General features: G+C 49.5%; 1 protein-coding gene across 1 annotated transcript; it reads left to right on the top strand.

Annotated features, from left to right (window-relative positions):
• Positions 1-9,632: 9,632 nt before the first annotated feature.
• LOC127052692 (uncharacterized) lies at positions 9,633-24,858 on the top strand. Its single transcript, XM_050956564.1, has 14 exons — positions 9,633-9,837; positions 11,072-11,125; positions 11,968-12,144; positions 13,525-13,630; positions 15,923-16,045; positions 16,598-16,829; positions 18,164-18,187; positions 19,143-19,265; positions 20,444-20,631; positions 21,600-21,799; positions 22,200-22,291; positions 22,724-22,778; positions 23,310-23,407; positions 23,585-24,858. The coding sequence occupies exons 1-14, from the start codon at positions 9,641-9,643 to the stop codon at positions 23,839-23,841; spliced, it is 1,926 nt and encodes a 641-aa protein (XP_050812521.1). The 5' UTR covers positions 9,633-9,640; the 3' UTR covers positions 23,842-24,858.
• The last annotated feature ends 227 nt before the right edge of the window (positions 24,859-25,085 follow it).

The following is a 25,085-nucleotide window of genomic DNA, read 5'->3' as shown; positions in this document are numbered from 1 at the left end:
CCAGTCTTATTACCTCATTGTGTCTATAGTTATGTTTGCTGCTGACTGGAGTAAAAGGGCCTTGACCCATCTTCCTTTATTGTTATTTCACCATAGTAGCTTGTATTTCCCATAAACACTCAACAGCTGAAAGTGGAGAATATTTAATCTACAATAATTAAAGCTTCACAGCTTCCAGGATAAATCACACTTTTTTCTTTGGTCTTTCATTTCCAAGTTATGTGAACATATTGGTGACCTTGTCACCTGGGTACTGAATGAAAATATATGGGTGACTGACTGACTGAGAACCACTTATCTTTGGGATGGTTTACAGTCATCACTAATTGTTAGTAAAGTCAGTAACTTAGCCTTTAGTCTTGTTAAGATACTTCGATCAAGTCTCTAGCAGAAAGCATATCCAGTTAGCAAGGAAAGGATGCTGTATAACCAGTGGCTTACAGCAGTTATTTCCATTCAGTGTATGGCATCTTAAGCCCCAGTTAGATCAAAGGAATAACCTCTTCTCCCTGTCTCACTCCTCGCTAAGCTACAGCTTCCTTAGTATCTCTGCCCACATACCCACTAGGCTTGTATCCAGCCCTGGTACCTATGGCTGAAGCAGTGTTGGGGAGACAGCCATTTTCACTGCAGACATGGGGAGCTGTGCCTCCTGAGTCTGAGATGAAAAGTGAATTCTGAAATGGATTCTAGTTTTGCAAGGCAGTTAGTTACCTAAAAATATTCACTTTGAGGAAAGTTCTTAACTTGTTTCCATGGAGCGATGCTTTTGTGTGTTTTCCTCCTATAGTTTGTGGCTAGAAAAAACTAAAACCTCACCAGAGAAAAATTATTTTCTATTTGGCAAAGTGTGTCTTCCTTCCCTGTGTTTTTGTGACTGAATGTGAAATTAATTACTGTTTTTGGTACGTTCACCTGTATTATGAATGTTATACACACCTGGGAGAGTTCGTTTAGTAGTTTCTATGGCACATTCAGAAAGGGAGAGTATGGACAAACATAGCTTTTTTTGTGCAGGTCCTACATAAAAAACAACTCTTGTACTTAAATTTACAACAGTGGAGACTTAGAATCCCTAGCAGATTCTGACAGTGTCAAAGGAAATCATAAATTACCACAACTCCCTCTTCCCTTCCCCATTGCAAGAGTATTGAGAGCAGTAGAAATCTCGGTAGTGTGTATTGCATTTAGATCACAGAATTAAAACTCTTGGGGCCTGTTTAAACTGAAGTCGTTGGCAAAATTTCATTGACTTCAGTGGCAGCAGGAGTAGGCCCTTGGTTTTCAGACTACTTGGACGCCTGTGATCTGGACCCTTCCAAAGGGTATTTGTAGGGTTTTGTGTGCCACTTCTAGGGCAGACACTTTGATATTCGGGGCCTGTTAAATAATTTTGTGGTATAATGTTAAGTCTTTTTTTTTTAAAATGTTAGAGCTGGGATGAAAATGCATATTCAGACGCTGAGAGGGGGAATTTAAATGTCTGTTTTTAACTTTTCTTGTGGGAGTTGAAGAGGAATTTCTTAGGACCTTCTCTATTCTAGAAACTAGAGAACTTCCTGGCCAAAGCACTCTGCCTCCTTTCTCGCTGCCTGTGAACTTGCATCCCTTTTTAAGTAAGTGTGTCTGTGTGTGCACACCATGAGGCTGCATCAGTAGCCTCCAGTGGGTAAATGTACAGAAACAGTAAGTGTGGCTGGACTTGTGGAGTTGGGCAGGAGATAAGTGGGGGAGCAGTGTTACATGTCCAGTGGCTGTGCCTTGGTGGCTCTGGAGCAGGAAGGAGCTCATTAGATATCTTTGCAGGGTGGGGTTTAGGGAGGGATCTCTATTCTAGTACACTTGCATCCCAGTTGGATTTTTTTTTTTCTCCTCTCCTCCCCCCAGAAGCCACTCCCTAAGAATTTATCACATGGTGCCTTGAAACAAGGAGTAAAACCAGAGCCATAGACTTTATTATTAACTTTCCTCAGACCCTTAGTTGCAACGGTTTCCTCCCCCTCTCTTTTCCATCTACCTTCCAAATAGCACACTTAGTAGTCGGGCTGGTGATCCCTTATAGTCTGTCACAGTTTCAGGGTAACTGCACCTGTATCACCCCACTCTGGTCCACTCCAAGAGTGCCCAATCAGGTCTCCAGCTGTCACCTGTCTCTGGCCAAAGACGCTTGTCCCACTCCCTTTTCACTGGACGTTTTAAGGCTGCACATGTCCTTGTCTTTTATATTGTGATATCCCCAGCAAGCCAGTCTGCCGAACAGCTAGTGCCTGTGTGTTGCTTTCTCTCTGAGGGCTATGAACAGTGTATTGCCAGCAGTTATGAGTTACCACACAGCTCTTTCTAAGCAAGCACCCTTATTAAGGTAAAAGCATTAAGGAGAACCTATAAAAACAATAAATTCCAATACACATGCTAAAAGCTTATCAGAGGTTACTCTGATCAGTCCTAGGGGGCCCTAATAGGCCAAAGTCTTTCCCACCTTCCACAAGGATTGGGGCTTCCCTCAGATATAAGACCTTGTCTGTTTGCAGGATCAGAAAGGAGGCCTGAGTCAGTTTAAACCCAGCTCTTTTATATCAAAAGCCCTTTGTCAGTTTGTCTCCCAGTTTGAACCCATAAGTGTGCAAGCCTCCTGGGGGGTGGTATCTCTTTACAGGTGTTTACAACCTAAGTCAGAGGTCACAACCTTTCAGAAGTGGTGTGCCGAGTCTTCATTTATTCACTCTAATTTAAGGTTTTGTGTGCCAGTAATACATTTTAATGTTTTTAGAAGGTCTCTTTCTATAAATCTATAATATATAACTAAACTATTATATGTAAAGTAAATAAAGTTTTTAAAATGTTTTAAGAAGCTTCATTTAAAATTAAAGTAAAATGCAGAGTGCCCCCCCCCCCCAGGAACAGTGGCCAGGACCCAGGCACTGTGAATGCCACTGAAAATCAGCTTGCGTGCTGCCTTTGGCATGCATGCCATAGGTTGCCTACCCCTGACCTAAATGATTCATCTTAATCAACATCCACTGTTTTTGGTTCCTCAAGGAGCTGTGATGACCCTCCCACCTGAAGTTTCATATAATCCCTGGCCCACAGTTATACATAAACTTAAAGCAATATGGTTCCCAAAGATATTGCATGTGGTTGCAATATCTGTCACTCTGTTCCTGGCAGATTAAAACTGTCTTAACTGAGACCTTCTCACCAAGGAGCTAAGGATTACCACTGAAAGTCTGAGCTCTCTGGCACCCAGGGCCAGCTCTAGCCATTTCGCTGCCCCAAGCACAGCGGCACGCCACGGGGGGGCACTCTGCCGCTCGCCGGTCCCGTGGCTCCGGTAGACCTCCCGCAGGCATGCCTGCGGATGCTCCACTGGAGCCGCGGGACCAGCTGACCCTCCGCAGGCATGCCTGCGGGAGGTCCACCGGAGCTGCCAGCTGCCCTCCCGGCAACCAGCAGAGTGCCCCCCATGGCATACCGCCCCAAGCACATGCTTGGTGCGCTGGGGCCTGGAGCTGGCCCTGCTGGCATCACAGGGCCTTTGCCTTCAAAAGGTGTCCGCTACTAGCGGGCATGCATAGTGGAATGCCTAAGTGCTGTTTTTTCTTGAGAGAGCTGTAGATGTGTGGATGCCAAGGCAGTTAAAATGAGAGAGACTTGTGACCATGCTAACAGAACACAAAAATAGCAGATCTTGTGGCCATTCAGCCCTCCTCTAGTGGCCTGTGTGAATCCAGAGTTGGAGTTGATATGTGCTGCTGTGTACTATGGAACTAAATGAAGGATCAAAGGTGCAAAAATATCTAAATTGTAGATGACTTGTTCTCCTTTCCCATACTTGATAGAACCACGGGAGCAGTGCATTGCTAGGCATATCCATATTAAGAGGGCATGCAGCTCAAATAGGGACAGTCATTGAAATTGTACCATGGTAAATTTAGAATTAGCCTCATTGACAAGAATTTAGCAAGATTCAAAGAGCAATGGGACACTTATGAATAACAAGAATGTCCAGGATTATTGCAATAAATACTAAATTAAAATGAAGTTCTAGAAGATATCACGCACTTCAGGGCTCAAATCAATCTGCTACTATCTGGAGTTGGGAAGAGACTTCCTGAAGGGACAGGCTATCCCATTGTTTGCCTACTATGAAGTTTCTTGCACCTTCCTCTGAAGTATCTGGTGTGGGCTGCAGCTGGAGACAGGATACCATGTGAGAAGGTCTGATCCAGTATGACAACTCTATGTATTCTGGTCTAATTACCTGTGACTTCTGGAAGTATCAGCTGAAGAAATGTGTACTACTTCTCCTTTCTGACAGTGTAAGACTCTGATTCATATGGAATAAGAACCTGATTTGTGTCTAGCTAGAATGGATGATGGGTTCAGTCCTTTGGGCAAAAGTGAGATTCATAGATTGAGATGTTAGATGCCAGCCATCATGCCAGGAGCTATAGAGGCATCACCAAGTGACCACTTTGAATTTTAGTTACTTTTGAAAACTTTCAGTGGTTTACGGCAGCCTCCAAGAGGCCTCAGTACCCTCATGACAGCAGTCTACAAGATGGAAAGGCCAAGCCCCACCTCATTGCAACATGCACCTCAGTAGCCTTTCAGGGGGAATGTCTTGTAGCCGGACACACCTTCAAGGTTTATTTTCTTGATCTGTGGTTTTCTTGTCAGTCCTCCTCTGTGTTATGTGAAATGTTTCATGTACTGTAGTTTCAAACTGAGTCGGGTTCTCTGCACCTAACTGCTGCTCTTTGTCCTTCCAAGGGATTGTTTCTAAATACCAAAAGGATACTTTACCAAAATGTGGCACTGAATGTTTTGCTCTATGGCCCAAAGAAAGTCTATATTTCTAGTGTGCTTGCATTTCCTTCTAGAGCTGGGTTAGCGTGTTTCTATTCAGTATGGTGTGGCTGTTTTGTGACATGTATTGTTTGAATTCCAGACTCTTTAAATAAACTTTTCACTATGACTCTTTTGTCTTCTGTGAAGGTGAGTGCATGCTTCAAAGCTAAAACTCAAGACTTCAGGCTTTCAACAAAAAAATCTGAGCTGAACTTGGTTTTGAATAGCAAAGCAGAGAGGAATATTCATAGTGAACTTTGCAGCAGTGCTGGACTTCAGCAGCTGGCAACTACTAGGGATGTTCTCCTTACTCGTCTTAGGTGGCATAAGCAGGGCCCTACTGTTGGGAAGCTCCCAATGCTTGGAACTCCTCTGGTATTGAGCCCTGATCAGATGCTTCTTTAAGAAGTTTATCATTCTGTTTTAAGATGGTGCTGTGAGAGGTCTTGTAGTCAGATGTCTTACCTCCTTTGACAGTGACTTCTAACAACCTGGTGCAAGCAGGATATTCCTCAACTTTGAAGGATATGGGTGAATTAGTCTCTGAACCCTTGTGATTAAATTTAGTTGTTTCCCCACTTAATACAATGGAGATTGCAATATAGTTCCCTTTCCAGGATGACTCCAGTCCTCTGATCTCGCACAGACTGGTAAGTGGCTTGCCAAAACCATGCAACATGGAGACAGACTCTTGCCTATGTTTGGTCCAGCACAACACTCTGTTCCTGAGTTGCAAATAAAGCTGGTTTATGTGATGCTGGGGAATCAAAATATCTACAAAGCCTAATATAGGTGGTGGAGCAAGGCCAGGGGCTACATATTTCATCCAAACTATTTTTTGTCCAGATGATAAGGTCTTGTTGGGATTTTCTTGCCCTTCAAATGAATGTGATTTTTAGTAGCAGCAGCAGAGCATGCTTGCAGGGCTGGAGTCTGAGGGCAGGAGTACAGAGGCTTTTAAGAATTAATCAACCCCCCCGTTCCACAAGTTAGAGCAGGCAGAGCTGCCTCTTTGTGATAGTATCTGTACTGTAACCCCTAGCAGGAGAGGGGAGGGCTAAGGGACAGTTATTCTCCATTTCATCACCTTTAGAATTGTTGGAGGGAGAGAATGTTTTGTTTTTGTTTTTCCAATTGAGATTACTTAAATTACCCAGAAACCATGTTTTCCTTCTCAGCCTCTGTGGATAGGGGGCTGTAAGGAGATGCACTAGGCCAATCTAAAGGCTATATTTAAATATCTCCAAGGAGCAGGCTGTTTGTAAAGAACAGCTGCTAGACAAAATAAAAGCAGAAACACAGCTACACTATCTGTCTGTGACCTTACGTACCCTTCACCATTTATGCAGCATTGGGTGCTTTTAGGGAGTTCAGAGTGGAGTGACTAGTGCAAATCTTAGGGCTCCTTTCACAATGTGCATGTGGCTCCAGTTTGTATTTTTTACCCTGCTGTTTTGCTCTGAGTATTGTTGTGAATGAATGGATGGGTAAGAGCATACAGGGTAGTGGTAAATGTAAAAGATATTTTCACAAAGCACATTCTGAATTTATTCACACTGGAAACCTAATTCTAAGAGTTGTGCTGATCCAGTCATGGAAGAGAAAAAAGGCCATGTGCTCTGGGCCAAACTACCCATTGAATGCCCCCAGTGACCTATCTACACTCCCTATTGAATAATTTCCAATGGCAGAGGCAGAAAACTGGCTTATGGACAACTCTTTAACTCATGGTAAGTTTCATGCTTACCTCTGTTAATTGCTCAGCTCTGTGGTTCTTACACTGATTGTACCACACACACTTTCCTAACTCTTGGACACACACGGGGAACCAGGAAGGGACATAGCCATTGCAATGCTGAGCATCACACCACCAGCTTTTAGAAAATCATAGGAACAATAATTCAGGCTTTGAATCTCAGTAAGCACCAGTATTCCCTATACAATGAATGGGGAGAGATAGGTGCCTAAGAATACAATCCACAAAAGCCAGCATACTAGGTGGGAGTCTGCCTAAACTACCCAATAGGAGATGCCAACCTAATGCATGTGTCCTAAACCTGTTCCCTCTCAGAATTAGGTACTAGCTCTGTTTAGCAACTGACAAATGGAGCTGCCTGGATTCAGACAGCTTAGGTGCCTAAGATGTTTCTTATGGGAATGAGTTCAGCAGTTCCTTTGCTGCACCTACAACAGCTGGAGGAGGAGATGCGTGTCCTAATCACTGAAGTAGGGTCATTCTCACATTCTCTCTCCCTCTCTGCTGCTGGGAAAGGGATGGGTTTGGAACCCTGGGCTGTGAGGATCCTTCTCTCTTGCATTAGTCTGAATATGTCTGAACTCAGGCTGTTAATTTATTGGCTTCTGCTGATTTTACTGCTAAGGTCCTCCGTTGTTCTGTTTTTCTGTCCACCCCACCCCAGAGCCATGTGCATTGCACATAAAACTGTGGTCTACGCTTGGGAACCTGCTACCTTTGACGGGGGCCTGATCTACACTACGCGTTTAAACCGGATTTATCAGCGTTAAACCGATTTAACACTGCACCTGTCCACACAACAAGGCCTTTATATTGATATAAAGGGCTCTTTAAACCGGTTTCTGTACTCCTCCCCAATGAGAGGAGTAGGGCTGAAATCGGTATTACCATATCAGATTAGGGTTAGTGTGGCCGTAAATTGACGGTATTGGCCTCTGGGCGGTATCCCACAGTGCACCATTGTGACTGCTCTGAACTCGGATGCACTGGCTAGGTAGACAGGAAAACGTATTGTGCGGGGTGTTTCAGGGTATATGTCGTCAATTTATACCCCCTCCCCGCCGTGAAAGAAAAGGGAAAAAAATCATTTCTTGACTTTTTTTTAATATGTCACCCTATGTCTACTGCATGCTGCTGGTAGACGCGATGCTGCGGCACTGAACAGCAGCATCCTCTGCCCTCCCCTCCCCGGTGGCAGACGGTACTGTACAAAAGGACTGATAGCTGTCCTCATCATCAACCCGTGAGTGCTCCTGGCTGGCCTCAGGTGAAAAATAGGAATGACTCCCAGTCATTCATGGTATAACAGAACGGCTGGTAACCAGACTCATCACAGTAACTGGGAGCTGAGTTCCATCAGTCCCCCCATTTCATGTATAAAGAAAAGATTCTGTACTGCCTGGACTATCATAGCAGTGGGATGCTGGGCTCTTCTCCCCACCCCACCATTTAATGTCCTGCCTGGACTATCATAGCAGCTGGAGGCTGCCTCCCCCTCATTTTATCTCACTAAAAAGTCAGTGTTTCTTATTCCTGCATTCTTTATTACTTCATCACACAAATGGGGGGATACTGCCACGGTAGCCCAGGAAGGTTGGGGGAGGAGGGAAGCAACAGGTGGGGTTGTTGCAGGGGCACCCCCCATGAATGGCATGCAGCTCATCATTTCTGCAGGATCTGACACAGAGCAGCTGTGCTTTCTGGTTCTCTGATACACTAGTTCTCTAGTACACTTGCCCCATGTTCTAGGCAGGACTGACTCTATTTTTAGATAAACCATAAAGAAGGGATTGACTCAGGGAGTCATTCCCATTTTTGTCTTTGCGCCCCTGGCCAACCTCAGCGAAGGCCAGCCAGGAGCACCCATGACAGCAGCAGACGGTACAGAACAACTGATAACCATCATCTCATCACCAATTTACAATGGCACAGCAGACAGTACAGAACGACTGGTAACCGTCTCTGCTACTTGCAAAGGCAAATGAATGCTGCTGTGTAGCACTGCAGTACCGCTTCTGTCAGCGGCATCCAGTACGGTGACAGTGAGAAAAGGCAAAACGGGCTCCATGGTTGCCATGCTATGGAATCTGCCAGGGCAATCCAGGGGAAAAGGCACAAAATGATTGTCTGCCCTTGCTTTCACGGAGGAAGGATTGAGTGATGACATTTACCCAGAATCACCCGTGCCACTGTTTTTGCACCATCATGCATTGGGATCTCAACCCAGAATTCCAATAGGTGGGGGAGACTGCAGGAACTATGGGATAGCTACCCAGAGTGCAACACTCCAGAAATCGATGCTAGCCTCAGTACATGGACACGCACCACCGAATTATTGTGCTCTGTGTGGCCGTGTGCACTTGACTTTATACAATCTGTTTTACAAAACCGGTTTATGTAAAATCAGAATAATCCTGTAGTGTAGACATACCCTGGGTGTCAGATATAATCCTCTTCTCTTACCCCTTCAACCTGGTTCACAGACAAAGGGCTCAAGCTCTGCCAGAACTAGATCCTGTTGTGTACTAAGCCCCAGATCCAAAAAAAAGCACTGACCATGGCACTGATTTCTGCAGTGCTCTGATTACCAAGGGGAACTGGCCAATCTATGCTGTAACCGGGGCTGGACTTGCTTGCTGCCACCTCTGCCACTGCCACGACCACTTTACATGGGTGTGGATTAAACTTGGTTTAATAGCTGATGTCCAGCCTAATGACAGGACCAACTGGTGTGCCTCCTTCACGGCTGGGGAATGGCGGAAGCAGTGATGTGGGTGGGGTTGTCTGGGGAGCTGCGGAGGGGGCGTGGATTGAGGTCAGACCCATCTACAAGAATGAATACAAGAAAAGAGGAAAACCGAGGCCTGGGGAAAGGGGTTTGTTCCCCACCCCCGCCCAGTTATGGGGTACCGCCGGTTCCTGCCAGCCCCAGGATCGGGGGCCTCTGGGGGTCCCCAGATGGGGCTGTCCTGTTCCCCTTCCTCTCCGAGCTGAGTATAAAGCCCGAGGCTTCCCCCTACCTGCTCCCTGGCCATGTTGCTTTCCAGTCCCAGCCCCTCGGCCTCAGGCAGCGGGCGGTCTCCGCACCGCCGATGGAGCTGGGCTCCCGGGGGCCTTGGGCAGTGGGATGCGCCGGCCGAGGTGCCTCGGAGCGTGGCTCCGGCTCCAGGCACCAGCCTCCACTTCTACGTGCTCTGGTCGCTGCAGGAGCCGGCCCGGCAGCTCAGCAGGTGAGATCCGCGGCGGGAGGGACCCGGGGACGAGCACTGTGGACCCGGCCACCGGCTCTCTCGAGTTCCACGGGGCCTGGGGCTTTCCCGGAGGCTCGGCCTGCGCGGAGCGGGGGGGATCCCGGCCTGGGCTCCGAGCGCGCTCAGCCCGCACGGGTCAGGGCTCTCAGCTCTGGCAATTCCCCGCTTCGCCTGCTGGCACCCATCCCGCAGGTGTGCCGCTGCCCCGAGTCCCCGGCGTGTGAACCCCGCGGGACAGCCAGACAGCCCCCCCCGCCCCCAGCCCTTAGCTGTGCCAAACAGTGGGGAGTAAACTAAACGCAGCTCGCTAGTAACCGGCCTTCCTCTCTGGCTGTAGAAGCGGTAGGTGACTTTTACGCAGCACTTCCTACAGGGCTGGTGCAAGGATGTTTCATGCCCTAGGCGAAACTTCCACCTTGCACCCCCACCTACCTATGGCGCCCCCCCCCCAGCGGCAGATCCCCCCTCTGCCCTGACATGCCCCCCCCACCGCCAGCTCCGCACCCTCTGCCCTGAGGCACCCCTGCCCCACCTCCTTCCAAGCACACCATTGCCGCTTCACTTCTCCGCCTCCCAGGCTTGCGTGCCAATCAGCTTAGGCATTGCAAGCCTGAGAGGCAGGAGAAGTCAAGCAGTCACAGTGTGCTCTGGGAGGAGGCGGGGTAGTGAGCTGGAGCAGGGAGTTCCCCTGTGTGCAGCCTACCCCCCACCTTACTGCTGCAGGCGGCCTTTCCCAGGCTCCCCTGCTCCAGCTCCCTCTGCCTAAATACCAGCGGTGACTGGGGCAGCTGAAGATCTCGCCGCTGGGGTTGCTGCTGAAGAAAATGCTGCCCCCCAAATCCTAGTGCCCTAGGCGACCACCTAGGTCTCTTAAATGGTTGCACCGGCCGTGACTTCCTAAACTCTCAGTGCTGTGCCAGAATGAGCCCAGGGCGGCTGGCGCTGTAATACCCTGGTGTGGCTGATTAAAGACAGCTGTTGCTGGGCCCCTGGATTGTGGGCACCTAGCAGGTGACAGGGATGTCAGTGATCTGGTACTGAGTGCCACCCTTTGTTTATGTGGCTGCTGTGTCCAGAGGCCCTAGTCAGGATTAGGGACCAACCATGGTCCCTTTTCTAAGGAGCTTGTACATATTTAATCAGTTTGAAATGTGTTGCCTTTCAATTTAATTAAATTATGATTATTGTTTATTTGTATTACCGTGGTGCCTAGGAGCCATGGTGGACCAGGGCACCACTGTGCTAGGTGCTGTACAAACACAGAGCAGTAAGGCTATGTCTACACTACCACTTATGACAGGAAAATATATGTCGCTCAGGGGTGTGAATATTCCACCCCCCAAGTGACCTAAATTATGCCAGCATAAGCGCTAGTGTGCACAACGCTGTGTTGGTGGGCGCCATAGCTTCTGGTGCTTGTGGGGGTGGAGAGCTCTCTCTTGTTGGCATAGAGCAGCTACATGGGAGATCCTGCAGCAGCGCGGCTACATCGGTATAGCTGTGCCGCTGTAAGGAATCTAATGCAGACATAGCCTTAGGACAGAGGTTCTCAAACTGGGGTGTGTGGAATGTATTTTGGATGGGGGGAGAGAAGCTTTAGGGAAAAAACCCTTCCTGCACACAGTCAGAGCTGGGTAACTAGGGAGCAGTGGCCGTTGGCTGGACGGTGGTATGGTACCCTTACTTCATACCATTGAGCAACATAAGTTTTGCCAACATAAATGGTAGTGTAGATATGGCCTAAGACAAGAGCCAACAGTTGGATATAGACAAGGGAGTACAAGGACCCAGTGAAATGATACCGATCAGCATGATCGACAGTGGTCTGTGCACACCAGCAGCCCCTCCATTTTCAAATTGATTGAATATCCTTTGTCCTTATATTATGATGAGAAAGAGTAATAGAAGCATCTGATTTGCCCTCTCTAGCCCATTCATTATTTTCTGTAGGTTAATGACATCCCCATTTATTCATCTCCTCTCTAAACTAGATAGTCTTAATCCTTTCAGTCTCTCCCCACATGGACATCTGCCCAGGTCTCTCCTTGTTTTCATTTGGGCTTCCTCTATTTCTGCTACACCATTTTTTTTTTTTGTTATCTCTTCAAGCAAATCCAGCCGGATGTGTTACCAGATTCAGCTGCCTCTGCCGTTGCCAAAACAACTTGTAATCTTTGGCTTAGGTGACTGGAATCGTTATTCCCAAAACACAAGCATCACTGTGGAGGTGCTGGTGAATCCAGATGTCAAGCCACAAAGGATTGGCAAATTGGGGTCTGATGTGAGGTAAATGTTGGGGCTTGGATAGGCACTGATATGCTGCCAATGGTTTAACAGGGAGCTCCTTGAAAAATGCTCCACATCAGGGGTGACAGAAGTGATTATGTACTGGGTACATAACAGCGGTCTTTTCCCATCACCTCCCAATTCTATCAGCCCTTCCACCCCAACTCCTCTGTCAACCCATGCTACCCCATCCCAGCCCTTCCAGGAGGTTCTTGTAATTGTTCCTTACATCTGTGACAGCAGTGAGAGATGGGCCCCTATGGTCTTCGGCTGAGGGGTGCTTTGTCGTGTGGGGAGTGGATCCCTTCTGGTGGGTGCTGGTGGATGGTTGGCGACTAGGTCCCCTTTGTTATTAGAGGTCAATCTGAGCTGATTGCTGGCAGATGTTTCTTCTGGTGTGTGGAGGGGCAGGTCTTCCTCAGCTAACAAGGGAATAGAGGACGTGGAGGGAGTGGGTCTCTCCTAATTTATATGGGGAGTAGTGGGAATAGGGCTCCAGGTCTCGTTCCTGGGACCAACTCTTAAAACTCTGGGCTAGGGTTGAGCACTAGCAAGCTGGCTCCAACGGGAAAATGTGCTGCAGCACACTCAGGCAGTGCAGAAGCTGCTTGGTCCCCTCTTCTTCCTTGTGGTGGCCAGCTTTGGGGTGAACAGGTCTGACAGGGTGCAGGACCCATGGGGGATACGGGCATGAAGCTCCCCTTACAGCAACTGTTGTAGCAGTGGGGAGCACAGATGTAGCATGGCAGCTGCCAGCAGAAAGCACCCAGCCAGCTCTGTGCTAGCACAAAAAGCATTGAACATTTTTGCAGGCAGAGCTGATGCGTAGGCAGGGAGAACCTGACAAGTTTTTATTTTTCGGCCATCTTTCCCCTCTCAAAGATTGTAATCAATTATTTTGTCTGCTCTGATCAGCCCCCTCTGGCAGATAGGGCCTAATGATTGTGGGCAGGAGAGTGTGGTGATTGTCAAGGAAACGTCCCAAACTGAACATAAAAAATGTGTGGACTCCTGTGGAGAAGGCCTGTAGAATAGAACTGCATAGTTTTTTCTGACCATCCTATAGAACTTAAGTTAGGAACTTAAGATGGGTGGGAGAGAATTTGGAAGGGCTCCCCAGCTCACCTTTACCCCCCTTATTGGTGTGGCAATTTCCCCCAGATCAGCCCTTCTCCCCAATATTGTTACTAGGGTGAAAAAGAATCCTTGCAGCCAAGGGATCTGGAAGGAACAGAAGGTGGGGGAGAGCTTCCTCCCAGGGCTGAGTGCTTTGTGGCCTGGGGGCACTGAATTCTGTGGAACATTAGCACTGGTAAGGGAGCAGGATGTCTCCCCTGGGCAGTGTCCACTGTGAGCTGAGATTCCATGGTCCTTGCACAGGTCCCTTGTGTGGGAAGGTGACTGGAGGGTGGATGTTCTGATGGCTTCATTGAAACAAATGGACTGTGGCAACCCTGTTAAACTTCTCCTGACTGTCAATGGAGAGGTAAGAAAGCAGTTCCCTACATATCCTGTTCTTCCTATTGTGGGTGCTGATTATGGCCTGCAACACCCCCTGCTATTCCAGTGCTTGGTCTCCTCCCACAGATGTGCTAATGCACCTCAGGCCTGACCTGAAGCCCTGCTGTTCCAGACCTATGTTCTATGCACAGGTCTACCAATGCACCTTTGACTTTTAAATGCCACAGGATACTAATAGATAAAGGATGTTTCAATTCCATTCTGACCCCAGTTCTTGGTATCCAGGCAGTTGGTTGCCCATGTGTTGAAAACATTGGATCAAGTGCCCCGGAGATGGATCCTCTCCTTCTTGCTATTAACCTCCCTTGTAAAGTGCTTGGAGGTCTATGGATGAAAAGCTTTATAAAGCTAGGTATTATTATTGATACGAGGCTGGAAAGTTCCTGATTGCAGCGCTCCTGAATAAGGCTCCAATCCATGGGCTGAGTTCAGACTCCTTGTCTGTCTGTCCATCTGAGCATCCATGTAGCTTTCCACTCTCTTAGTCCTGCAGATTTCGAGGCCTGTGGCATTGCTGTCAAGGTTGGGAATGATGACCTAGGGACCTGGCATGTTCATATTTGCAACGTTTCAGAGCCCGCACCTGAATCGGTTCCAGGGTCTCACTGCTGGCTGACTCTGAGGATTCCTGCCTTGTTTCACTTCCCTGGGGCTGTTACCAGGGCCGGCTCCAGGGGTTTTGCCGCCCCAAGCACCCAAAAAAAAAAAAAGCCACAATCGCGATCTGCTGCAATTCAGCGGGAGGTACTTTGCTCCGAGCGGGAGCGAAGGACCCTCTGCCTAATTGCCGCTGAATACCTGGAAGTGCCGCCCCTTTCTGGAGTGGCCGCCCCAGTGCTAAGCTGGTGCCTGGAGCCAGACCTGGCTGTTACATTGTTTTTTAGCTATCACAGCACTGGGTGCTCTGCTTAATTCCCAGCAATAGCTCTGTGACGGTTCCCCCTAGACAGTTGCCTAGCCCCGTGGGAAAGAAAGAGAAGCAAAGAAGCTCCACGTGAATGAGTATCCACTATGGTAAATACCTCTGGGGTGAGAAACACCTTCATCACCACCAGTCCAAGTTCCAAAAACTGGCTAACTGCTAGATTTCAAAACGTGATTGTAAATTGGGAATCATCGTTGAGCAGCTGTTTCCAATGGGGTCCCACAGGACTTGGTGCTTTGCCCTACACTATTTAACATTGTTTTCTTCCAAGTCATTGATAACATAAAATCATCACTGATAGAGTTTGCAGATGACACAGAAACTGGTAAATAATGCAGAGGACAGGTCACTGTTTCAAAGCAATCTGGATCACTTGGGAAATTGGGTGCAAGCAAACACTGTTTTTAATACAGCTAAATGGAAATGTATACATCTAGCAACAAAGAACACAGGCCATACTTACAAGATGGGAAACTCTAGCCTTGGAAGCAGTGACTCTGAAAAAGATTTTGGGGTCATGGTGGATAATCAGCTGAACATGAGCTCTCAGTGTGATGCTGTGTCAAAAAGAACCAGTGCAATCCTGGGTTGCATAAATGAGGGAATCTCAGCTAGGAGAAGCAATTATTTTCTCTGTATTTGGCACTGGTGCAACCCTTGCTGCAATACTGTGTCCAGTTCTGCTGTCCACAATTCAGGCAGGATTGTGATACATTGCAGAAGGTTCCACCACGAGAATGAGTAAAGGATTAGAAAATGTGCATTACAGTGATAGACTCAAGGAATTCAATCTATTTAGCTTAACAAAGAGAAGGTTAAGGCGGTAAGTTGATTACAAGTTATAAGTATCTATGTGGGGAACAAACATTTAATAATGGGCTTTTCAATCTAGCAGAGAAAGGTATCATACAGTCCAATGGCTGGAAGTTTAACCTAGGCAAATTCAGACCAGAAATAAGAAATTTTTGACTATCAGGGTAATTAACCTTTGGAACAATTTACCAAGGGTCATGTTGGATTCTCCATCACTGGCAATTTTAAAATCAAGGACTGGATTTTTTTCTAAAAGATCTGTTCTGGGAATTATTTTGGGGAAGTTCTATGGCCTGTGTTATATAGGAGGTCAGACTAGATGATCATAGTGGACCTTTCTGGCCTAGGAATCTTTAAGAGCTGGACACAGGCTCCTGGCCTGCAGTTGATCTCTCTCGTAATTTAGCTTTTTTCTCACTCTGTGAGTGAGGGAGACTAAGCCGCTGGTGTGTATGAAACATGGGGGCAGGCTGAGAATGTTGTTCTTATGCTGCTCTGCGGTCCCTGTCTGTCCCTTAGCTGCTCAAGGGCATCTACAACAGCACCCCCAGTCGTCCGTTTCTGGCACCAGAGCCCACCCAGTCACCAGTCCTCCCGGAAGATACCACGTCCCCCATCCAGGTCTTGGACGATACCACTGAGGTATGTGTACATTGGACACCTCAGCTGTACCTTCCCACCTCTCCCTTGCTTGTAGCCATTCGAGGCCAGTGAGCTCTATTTGCAGGTAAAGCCATTGGCACACTCGCCTATCAGGGCCTTGGCTGAACAGGTTAGTGAAGCTAAGGTCTGGTCTTGCTAGAAAGATCAATGAATTGTAATGTTCCTCACTTGAGTCAAATGTACCTGGTGTCTACAGGTAAATGCTTCAGCTTGTCACTATCCTGCTCTCCCACCTTCCAATAATGCCGCCGTTCTTGCTCTGCCACTCTTCAGTTGGCAATCTGAAGACGGACTGCTGGCTGGGCATGCAGCAGGAAGAACAGCTGGTGGCTACATGAGCTTGGTTCGCTCCACAAAATTAGCCTCCACCACAGTAGTGGGCTAACTGGGGGGGTCCTGGCTCACCTGTCCCTTTGTCATCTCCAGCCATGGATGAGACTGATCTAAAGAGCCAAGTGAGATATAGAACAGGCTTACTTTTTCTCCCAGAAGCCACAGGCAACCGATTCTGCTGTCACTTCTGTTGGACAGGTTAAAGGTCAGAGTTTGGAGGCAACTGCCAGAGCACAAAGGACCAGAAGTAAGGATTCATCTCCACCACCAAAAAAGCTGTTGATGCCCCTTACCCCAGAGTCACCCACTGCCCAGAAGGCACCCAAGGAGGCCAGGAGGAAAATCCGCAAGCCTAGTCCTCTCCAGCTAAAGCAGCCTAGGAAAGTCTTGTTTGAGCCCAGGGCATGTGAAGGGGAGCAGGATGCTGAAGGTAACTCTGGTTCCATAAACTTGGCATGAGATGCAGACATTAGGATGATTGCTTTCATGGTGTCTATTCTGGGTCTTGCCTGCTTGAGTCCCAGACCTGTGCGTGCTGCCTCTAGGGACAGTTGCCCAGTGTGTTCCTAACCCCAGCCAAGAGGGTCCCCTGTGTCCCTCTCAGAACCCTGAGAATCTCTCTCCGGTTCTGTCCTTGAACAAATGGCTTGAGTGTGCAACCTCTGCCTGTTTGGTCAGAAATGGAACTCGGCGTCTCCTGAATGCCACTGCACTGCACCATGTAATAGTTCACCTAGCTCTTCGTCTGTAGGTGTCAAAGCACTTACAAATGAAGATAAATGTAATTATCCCCATTTATAGCTGAAGAAACTGAGGCACCGAGAACATTACCCATTGTTGCACAGTAGGTCACTGACACAATTGAGCTGAGATTGCCGGTATCATGATCTTTAGTCCTGTACCCTGTCCATTGGGCCAGCCAGTCTCCCTTACCAGTACTATATCTCTTGGTCTTGTGGACACGTCATTAACTGATGTCAAATGCAGAGCGTGCTAGGAGAGTATTTTTAAAAATGTTCTTGCATTGAACATCCTTTATATGTAACAGTCTGCAGGGAGTTGGCTGGCTCACAGAGACTGGGGAATTGGAAACGGAATCTTTGTCCTTTAGAGCATTGGTTCCAATTCAACCCCAGCTTGGGACCAAAATCTGTAAGCCTTTGAAGGCTATTTATTGTATGAAATGTGATGGTGGGTCTTAGTCTCATTCCTAGGGAAACAAGTATCCCCATCCCCAAACCACTGTCACAGTGGTTCCCCTTATTGGCAGTTTGAGCAGAGGAGTCATGGAGCCTGATCTCCTGTCTCACCCTAGACGGGTCCCTCCAGGGAGTGGGTGAAGCACAGTGGCAGAGGGAGGCCCTGCTTTACTTGTACCTGTTCTGGGGATACAGATACCAGCTCTCTCCAGGGCTCTCCCTTTTGCACCTTTCACCAGCACTAATCTCACCTACTCTCCTATGCTTTGAGACCTAAGTCTCTGAACCTGGAGGTTCGCGCAGACAGGCGAAATGAGCTGGTGGTGACTCTTCACTCTCTGTGAGTCAGCCTGTCACCCCGATATGTGGCTGGATTGGAACCAATGTGCTAGCATGTATCCACTCCCATGGATCTCCATGTTCAGAAGTGTCATTTCCATGGCAGTGTGCCAGGGTAGGGAGAAGAGGCATTTGCACTGCATCACAGGATTGAGTAGCTTCTAGGAGGTGACTCCCTGCTGCTGCTTTCAGGGGACCATCATCTGTCTGTGTTTTCTCTCTGCAGACTTGGAGGTGAAGGAGCTGCAAGGTGAGAACCTGGTGCTCAGACCCTGGCCTGGCTTCTGAGCCACTTGGGGATATTGTTCCTTTAATGTCATAGGCCTTGGAGTGAATATTCATGTTTGTCCCTTTAACTTCCTAAGCCTCAGGAACTGTGAGCAGGCTATGTGTACTCTGCCTGCCTTCATGGGGTTGCCCCCAAACTATACACCCTGGGCATTGTGAGAGGGACAGGAACTATCTCCAATGCTGCTTGCAGCCTCCCTGAAATCTGAGCAGCCCCACTGGGTACTTGGTGGGGCTCACTAAGGTGGGGGGTGGGTGGGTGGCAAAAATGATGCATAGACTTGACCAAACTTTTTCCAGCTTCCCTGCCAGTTAGTATGGGGGGCTGTTGGTAAGAAGAACTTTGGAAGGGAAAGGAGAGGGAAATGGAAGAAGGGAAGAAGCTTCCCTAAAGAACTAGCTGGAGGGAACCCTGGCCTCTCACCCCCCACATGCCCTAGGACCTGGCAGTCCCCTAGTCACCAGTCTCTCCTAATACCCTTAAATGTAGGAGAAAAGAACTGGACCTGTCCACAGCTGAGGATCCTTTCCTGCATGGATGCTCAAAGGGATCGAAATGCCCCCCACCTGCTTGTCATGAAGTGCAGGGAGCATGATCCTGGAGCTAGCCAGACTCCCCACTGCTGACTTCCTGTGTTACTGAGAATGGGAAGGGGAAATCCCATGATTACTCCCTAAAGCCAACAAGAAAATCCCCATGCCCAAGGGGCCCTGGCCTCCAGACCACTTGGGTATAGGTATGTAGTGCTTCTTGTCCTACCATCTGTCCTTGGGGGTTCAGGGCCTCTGGCTACCACCTTCCCATGAGAGTCCAGGCCCCTGCCTCTTCACTTTGCCTTCTCCATGGAAGCAAGGAGACCCTGAGGCCCCCATATCTGGTCCAGTGACACAGTTCGGTTTGGTCTCTCCTCCTCCAGTCTGTCCGAGCCCACGATGGTGTCACGCCATGTGCCTCAGTGATCCAGAAACAGCCATTTTGATTGGTGGAGAGGGAGCCAATCAACAGCCTTGCAAGGATTCTCTCTGGAAACTAGAGATTGGTGAGAAGTTTGGGGCTGGGCAGGGGAAGGCAGACAGGGCCGGCGCTTCCATTTAGGCGACCTAGGCGGTCGCCTAGGGCACCAGGATTTGGGAGGGCGGCAGACTGCTCAAGTGGACCTCCCGCAGGCGTGCCCACGGGGGGTCCGCTGGTCCCACGGCTCCGGTGGAGCATCTGCAGGCACGCCTGCGGCAGGTCCACCGGAGCCGCGGGACCAGTGGACCGTCCACAGGAACACCTGTGGGAGGTCCACTGGCGCCATGGGACCGGCGAGCCGGTCCTGTGCCTAGGGCGCCAAAAACCCTGGCGCTGCTCCTGAAAGCAGAGGTCCCTAGGGACAGAAGGCATCTCTGGGCGAAGCAGGAGCTGAGTGCATTGGGTCTGCTCCGAGCCAGGCAGATGAAGCATTCTACCCATGCCAATGCCATTCTGTGCTGAACCCTCTGCAGGGAGGGCAGTATTATTCTGCATAGATAGGCTGGAAGCCACTGGCTCCTTCCGCTGGGATGAGAATGTAGGAGGATGCCCCCGTGGCACCTCAGCTCACACTGCTATGGGCAGCTATTTCTCCATTTTTCTCTCTTGCTCAGCTTCCTCCTTGTTCTCTGTTTTATCCTTTTTACATGTTCTTTGCTGACTCCTCCTCCTCTCCGCTCCTTTCTGGTAGCGCCATTTCCCCCTTTTGGTCCCTCCACTCAGCAGAAGGCTGCATGCTGTTGAGACTGGGGGCCATCCATTGGTGCCACCCAGTGCTGAGGTCTGTGCCATGGGCTGCCGTCTGAACCTGCAGTCCTGCATGTGTGAGCTGCTCCTGCTGTTGGCTGTTAGGACTAGGAGCGTCATTGGAAGCAGGGAGGGGGAGATGGGTGGCTTTCAAGGAGCAGAGGCTGCGGACACTTTGCAGTGTCTGAGGGGTTTGTGAGGTGAAGCCAGGGTTCTGCCGCTTTCCACACACACATCTTTTCTGCCATGCTATTCCCCAGCTATATGCTGCCCCCACACCCTCCACCACCAACCCCAGAAACTGCTGTAAGCCCTTCCCTCTGGCACTGAGTCAGGAGTGGGAGGAATGAAGGGAGCAGGGTCCTGACCAAAGGCTGATAGGGGATAGGGCTTTTGAGGTGTGAGGCGTGAAGGGAGGGTCTCTGCCCCCTCACTAGTATGGCGTTACTCCGACAGACAATGATTTCTGGTTCCCCATGGATCTGCCACCACTGGGTTCTGTGCCGCCCTGCTCACGTGGTCACACTGCCACCTATGACCTGGACACCAAACGCATCTATGTCTTTGGGGGCATGAAGGAGGGCAAGCCCTACAGCACTATCCACATCCTGGACACATCCACCTGGAAGTGGCTTCTCGTGGCCGTGAGTAGCGGAGCTTCTGCAGGAAAGAGACAAAGCATGGGGGGAAGAGAGAGGAGGAGGGGAGAAGTGTGTTTCTGTCAAGGACCAACAGGGAACCCAAGAGCAATATGCCCATGTCCTTGCTCTTGTGCTCACTCTTTGGCCTCTAGTCCAGTGTCAGGCACTGTCAGTTGGTTCCCATTTCATGGTCAGTGGAAGGGATATGGTGAGGGTCATCAATGGGAGCCTTCAGGAGGGCAAAGGGGAAGTGGGCTGTTCTGGGTTCTAATCCCCTCCTTGCTTTGTCCCCTGGGGCGAGCCAAGTTAGACCCAGCTAGGAAAACTTGGTTAAAAAGGTTGAAGCTCACTGGAAACCAGATAGTGCATCCAGTGTGAGTGAGGCTGGAGGCAGAATGGATTGACACTGGATGCTCTGTCTGAGCCAAGCTATTTGGGAGAATAACACACAAATTGCAGGGGAAATGGTCCCCCATTTGTGGGGGGCTAGTGAAAACCTGGTCTGGGCACCAAGATAATGATCTGGCTTTCTTGGTTTAGAGGCCCTCATCTTGTGCTTTCCCCCTTCCCTCTTTGTTTCCTGGAGAGAAACTTTCCCAGCTGGTGATCCCCTGCACCTTCCTCCCTTCCTTTTCTAGGCAGCACTAAAGCACAAGGAAAGCCAGAGGGCTGAGAGAATGGCATAGGTGGGATTAGCAGTGATTGGGGTGGAAATGTTTCCAGAATGACCTCCTGTTCCTGTTTGTGTTCAGAACCAATTGGGATCAGTGGGGTGATGACTCGTTCAGGTCAGAGAAAGGTGGGACATAAACTGAGCAGATATCGTCCACCCGCATCTTAGAGTTCTGGTCATAGAGCAGGTGGAGTGGCACCAGGACTCACTATGCCCATGGCCAGCAGGGAGCTGACCCATGCCAACCTGTGTGCTTCATTTTCACACGTGAAACATGACTAGAAACTTTCTTCCTCAGGCCAAGGGGAAGGTGCCGACACTGGCCTACCACAGCGCCACCATCTACCATAAGGAGCTTTTTATCTTTGGAGGAACTTTCCCCAAGATGGCATCCCTGGAGTCCAGAGCCTGCAGCAACACACTGTATGTCTTCAACCCTGAGTACAAGATTTGGTACCAGCCCATTGTGGAGGGAGAGAAGCCCTTACCTCGGCTCGGGTGAGACACCTTCATTTCAGCCCTCAAAGATAGAGGGAGGGAAGCACCAGCAGGTCCCATCTAGTTAATCTCCACACCTGGAGGGCAGAGCATGATTGTCCCACACAGCAGGGCCGGCTCCAGGCACCAGCCGACCAAGCATGTGCTTGGGGTGGCACCTTGGGGCTGGGTGGCGCTCGGGTTTTTTTATTTTTTTTTTTGTTTGGCCGGGCAGCGCTGGAGGGTTTTGTTTGTTTGTTTTGTTTTTTGTTTTGGTGGGGCGGCGGTTGGGGGGGTGGGGCGGGGCGCGTAGCTGAGTTAATGGCTCTCCTGGAAGCCTGCTTTTGTGAAAAGAGACTGAACCCTCAATTCCAAGAAGTTCCAGAGGCTGCCTTGCTCACTCACCTCCCTCTCTCCCCAGCCATTCAGCCACTCTGCTGAGGAACAAGCTGGTGATCTTTGGGGGTCAGAGGACCCCTTTGTACCTGAATGATGTGCACATCCTGGATCTGGGTGAGAAGAGGACATCACTATCCTGTTAGGCTATACTGGGCAGCTGGGGTGGGAATCCAAGGGCTGCCTGTCTTAGGAAACATGATTGGGGGACAGTGGGTGAATGAGGGCCCTTATGTGATATGGGAGGGAGACAGCCTGGCTCTGAGGTGTCTGGACCAGAGTAAGGGGATGGGAAGCTATGCATGTAGGGAAGGCCTGATGGGGTGGGTAGGAGATGGCTTGGCCCAAGGCAGGGGGTAAGAAACATCAGGCACTGGTGATTGCAAGAAGCTGGGTAGCAGATTAAACCGGTTGCTGCTCTGATTTGATGCAGCAAACCCTATGTTCCCCACGTTCAGCACAGAGGTTTGTGTCTTGCAGTGGGGCTGGTAGAGCTGCTAGGATTTCCATGCATTTGAAGTGTCTCCTGCTTTTTCCCCTGCGTTTCAGGTTACATGGAGTATGTGCCAGTCCCGTTTCTTTCAGGACAGCCTTCTTCACGCTGGTAAGATCCTGCTGCAGGATCAAGAGGCCTCTTCTTCCCCCACCCCTCTGTATCTCACTTCATGGCTGGAACTGTGCTTCCTGCATGCTTGCAGGGCTACCACCCAGCACAACTCACCCTCCCCAGTTCCTGGGCAGCACCAGAGCCAAAGAAAGGGAGAAACCCTTATAAGGAGAATGCTTGGTTCTGGAAGGGAGGCCCTTAAGTACTTGCAAACATAAAATCCTCTGCCCTTCATTAGCACCTTTTGTCTGAGGTTCTCTGGTGCCTCTCAGCACCTGCAGAGGTGAGTCACCATCTAAGGCACAGAGAAGAAAGTGACTTGCCCAGGGTCATGCAACAGTTCAGGGGCAGACCTGGGACCAGAACTTGGGAGTCCTGACTCCCATCTGTGGCGTGAACCACTATCCCAGGCTTCCTCTCCTAGGTAAGTAGAGGCCCCTTAGGTGATGTTTGGGGGAGGAGGGGCAGGGAAGGTGAGTCCTCTGCACGTTTTGCTCTGGTTATTGTTATGCTTTGCTCTGATTCTAGCTTCCATGCTGCAATGCCAGTGTCTGACCAGAAGATCCTGATCAGTGGAGGCTGCAATGCCAAGGGAGCCCTGCAGGATGTATTCATCTTTCACCTTGGTGAGTAACTCCCCATCCCCTCCTCAGAGCTGCTGACTAAGAATTGCTGAAGGTGGCTGTTGTGCTGCAGTGACAATGCACTTGCTGGTATTTCTGGCAGCCTGGTGTCCATCTGTCTGTTTCATCCCTGGTGCAGAGGACAGCTTTGCCAGCAGCAATCATTCCTTTCTGTTGCAGATACCTTTGCATGGAGCACAGTGACACACAGTCACCTCTCCTTAGTGCCCCGGGCTGGCCACATGCTGCTCAACCTCACCTCTGCCCACCTGACAGATGTGGACAAGGAGAGCCAGAGCAAGTGCAACCTGTGCACCGTGCTGGTTTTTGGTGGCTCAGACTGTGCTGGGACCTTCTACAATAGCACAAGCAAGATCCAGCTGGACCTAGAGGAGACCAAGCCCAGGACAGCAGGGGTTCTGTGTCATGGTAAATAGAGACACATGGATAGACAGTGGGTGGCAATAAATGAATCAAAGCAAAGCGATGAACCAAGTCTCTGCATGTAGGTGAAATCTGCCCCACATTTGGAATGTCTCCCTGAAACCTGTGGTGACTTCTTGCCTATGTTGGGGCCCATGGACATGGAGCCTGAGGACTAGGCACAAATCCCCGCCTCACACTTGCATGATGCCTACGCTTTGACACTTAATTATCCTCGGAAGCCTGAACTAAATCTGCAGTGTCCCGTTAGAGGAATTTCCCCAAGGCTTTGGGCAGAACTAGTCTCTTGCTTTCCTCTCTTGCTGTATATCACTTCTCTTCCCTGACCCAAATCCCAGCTTCTGTTGGGCGGAAATGAAGGTGACCTCATATATTCACTCTTAACTGGGTGAGGAGAGGGGGTTGCTGCAGGTAGGGTGACCAGATGTCCTGATTCTATAGGGACAGTCCTGATTATTTTGTCTTTTTCATACATAGGCTCCTATGACCCCCCACCCTCTGTCCTGATTTTTCATACTTGCTGTCTAGTCACCCTAGCTGCAGGCTCCGAAGAGAGGGCTGTAAGGTGAGGATGTGAGTCACCCACCAAAGCTGGCTGGATCTCAGCTGCAACTTGGCAGTTCCTTTCTGCCATCCAGGAATAGGGTTCTTCTGGCTTGGAATGAATGAGAATTCACCACCCAGAAATCTCCCCTTTGGAAGGACGGGGAACAGTATCGCTAGAAAGTGAGTGACTGGCTTTCTACAAGTGGCTGAAAAGTGTCTGATGCTGTGTGATGTCTGGGTGTAAGTGGCATGCCATCTGGGGATGGGGAAGAGAACGCTGTCATCTTTGGCTAAGGGGGGAGCTGGCTGCTATGCCAGCAGCGAGGGAGACTAGTTCTCCCAGATTGCTGCTTGGTGAAGGGAAGACATATAGATCACTCAGCAGCCTGGGACAACTAATCTCCTTCATGCGGTCACTGCCGGCGTGGCAGGCATGGTATAGCGTAACTGTTGGTGGTTCCCTACAAGAGCAGAGACCCGGGGCTGGGGTCTAGCTCTCATTATGTTTGCAGGAGGAGAGTGGGCCTGATCTTCTTTGCACTTAACAAGCATGTGAACTGGTATTTACTGAAGGCAATGGGGGTTACTGTAATTGTGGGGCGGGTGCTAGGACAATCAGGCTGGTGAAACTGAGGCACCCTCAAGCTGGCCTTTTCCCATAGGTACAACTCAATCTTGGTATGAACATTTC

This window comes from Gopherus flavomarginatus, chromosome 5, assembly GCF_025201925.1.
Source record: "Gopherus flavomarginatus isolate rGopFla2 chromosome 5, rGopFla2.mat.asm, whole genome shotgun sequence".
Taxonomy (NCBI): Eukaryota; Metazoa; Chordata; order Testudines; family Testudinidae; genus Gopherus; species Gopherus flavomarginatus.
Note: the sequence above shows the minus strand (reverse complement) of the source record. Positions and strands in the feature narration are given on the sequence as shown.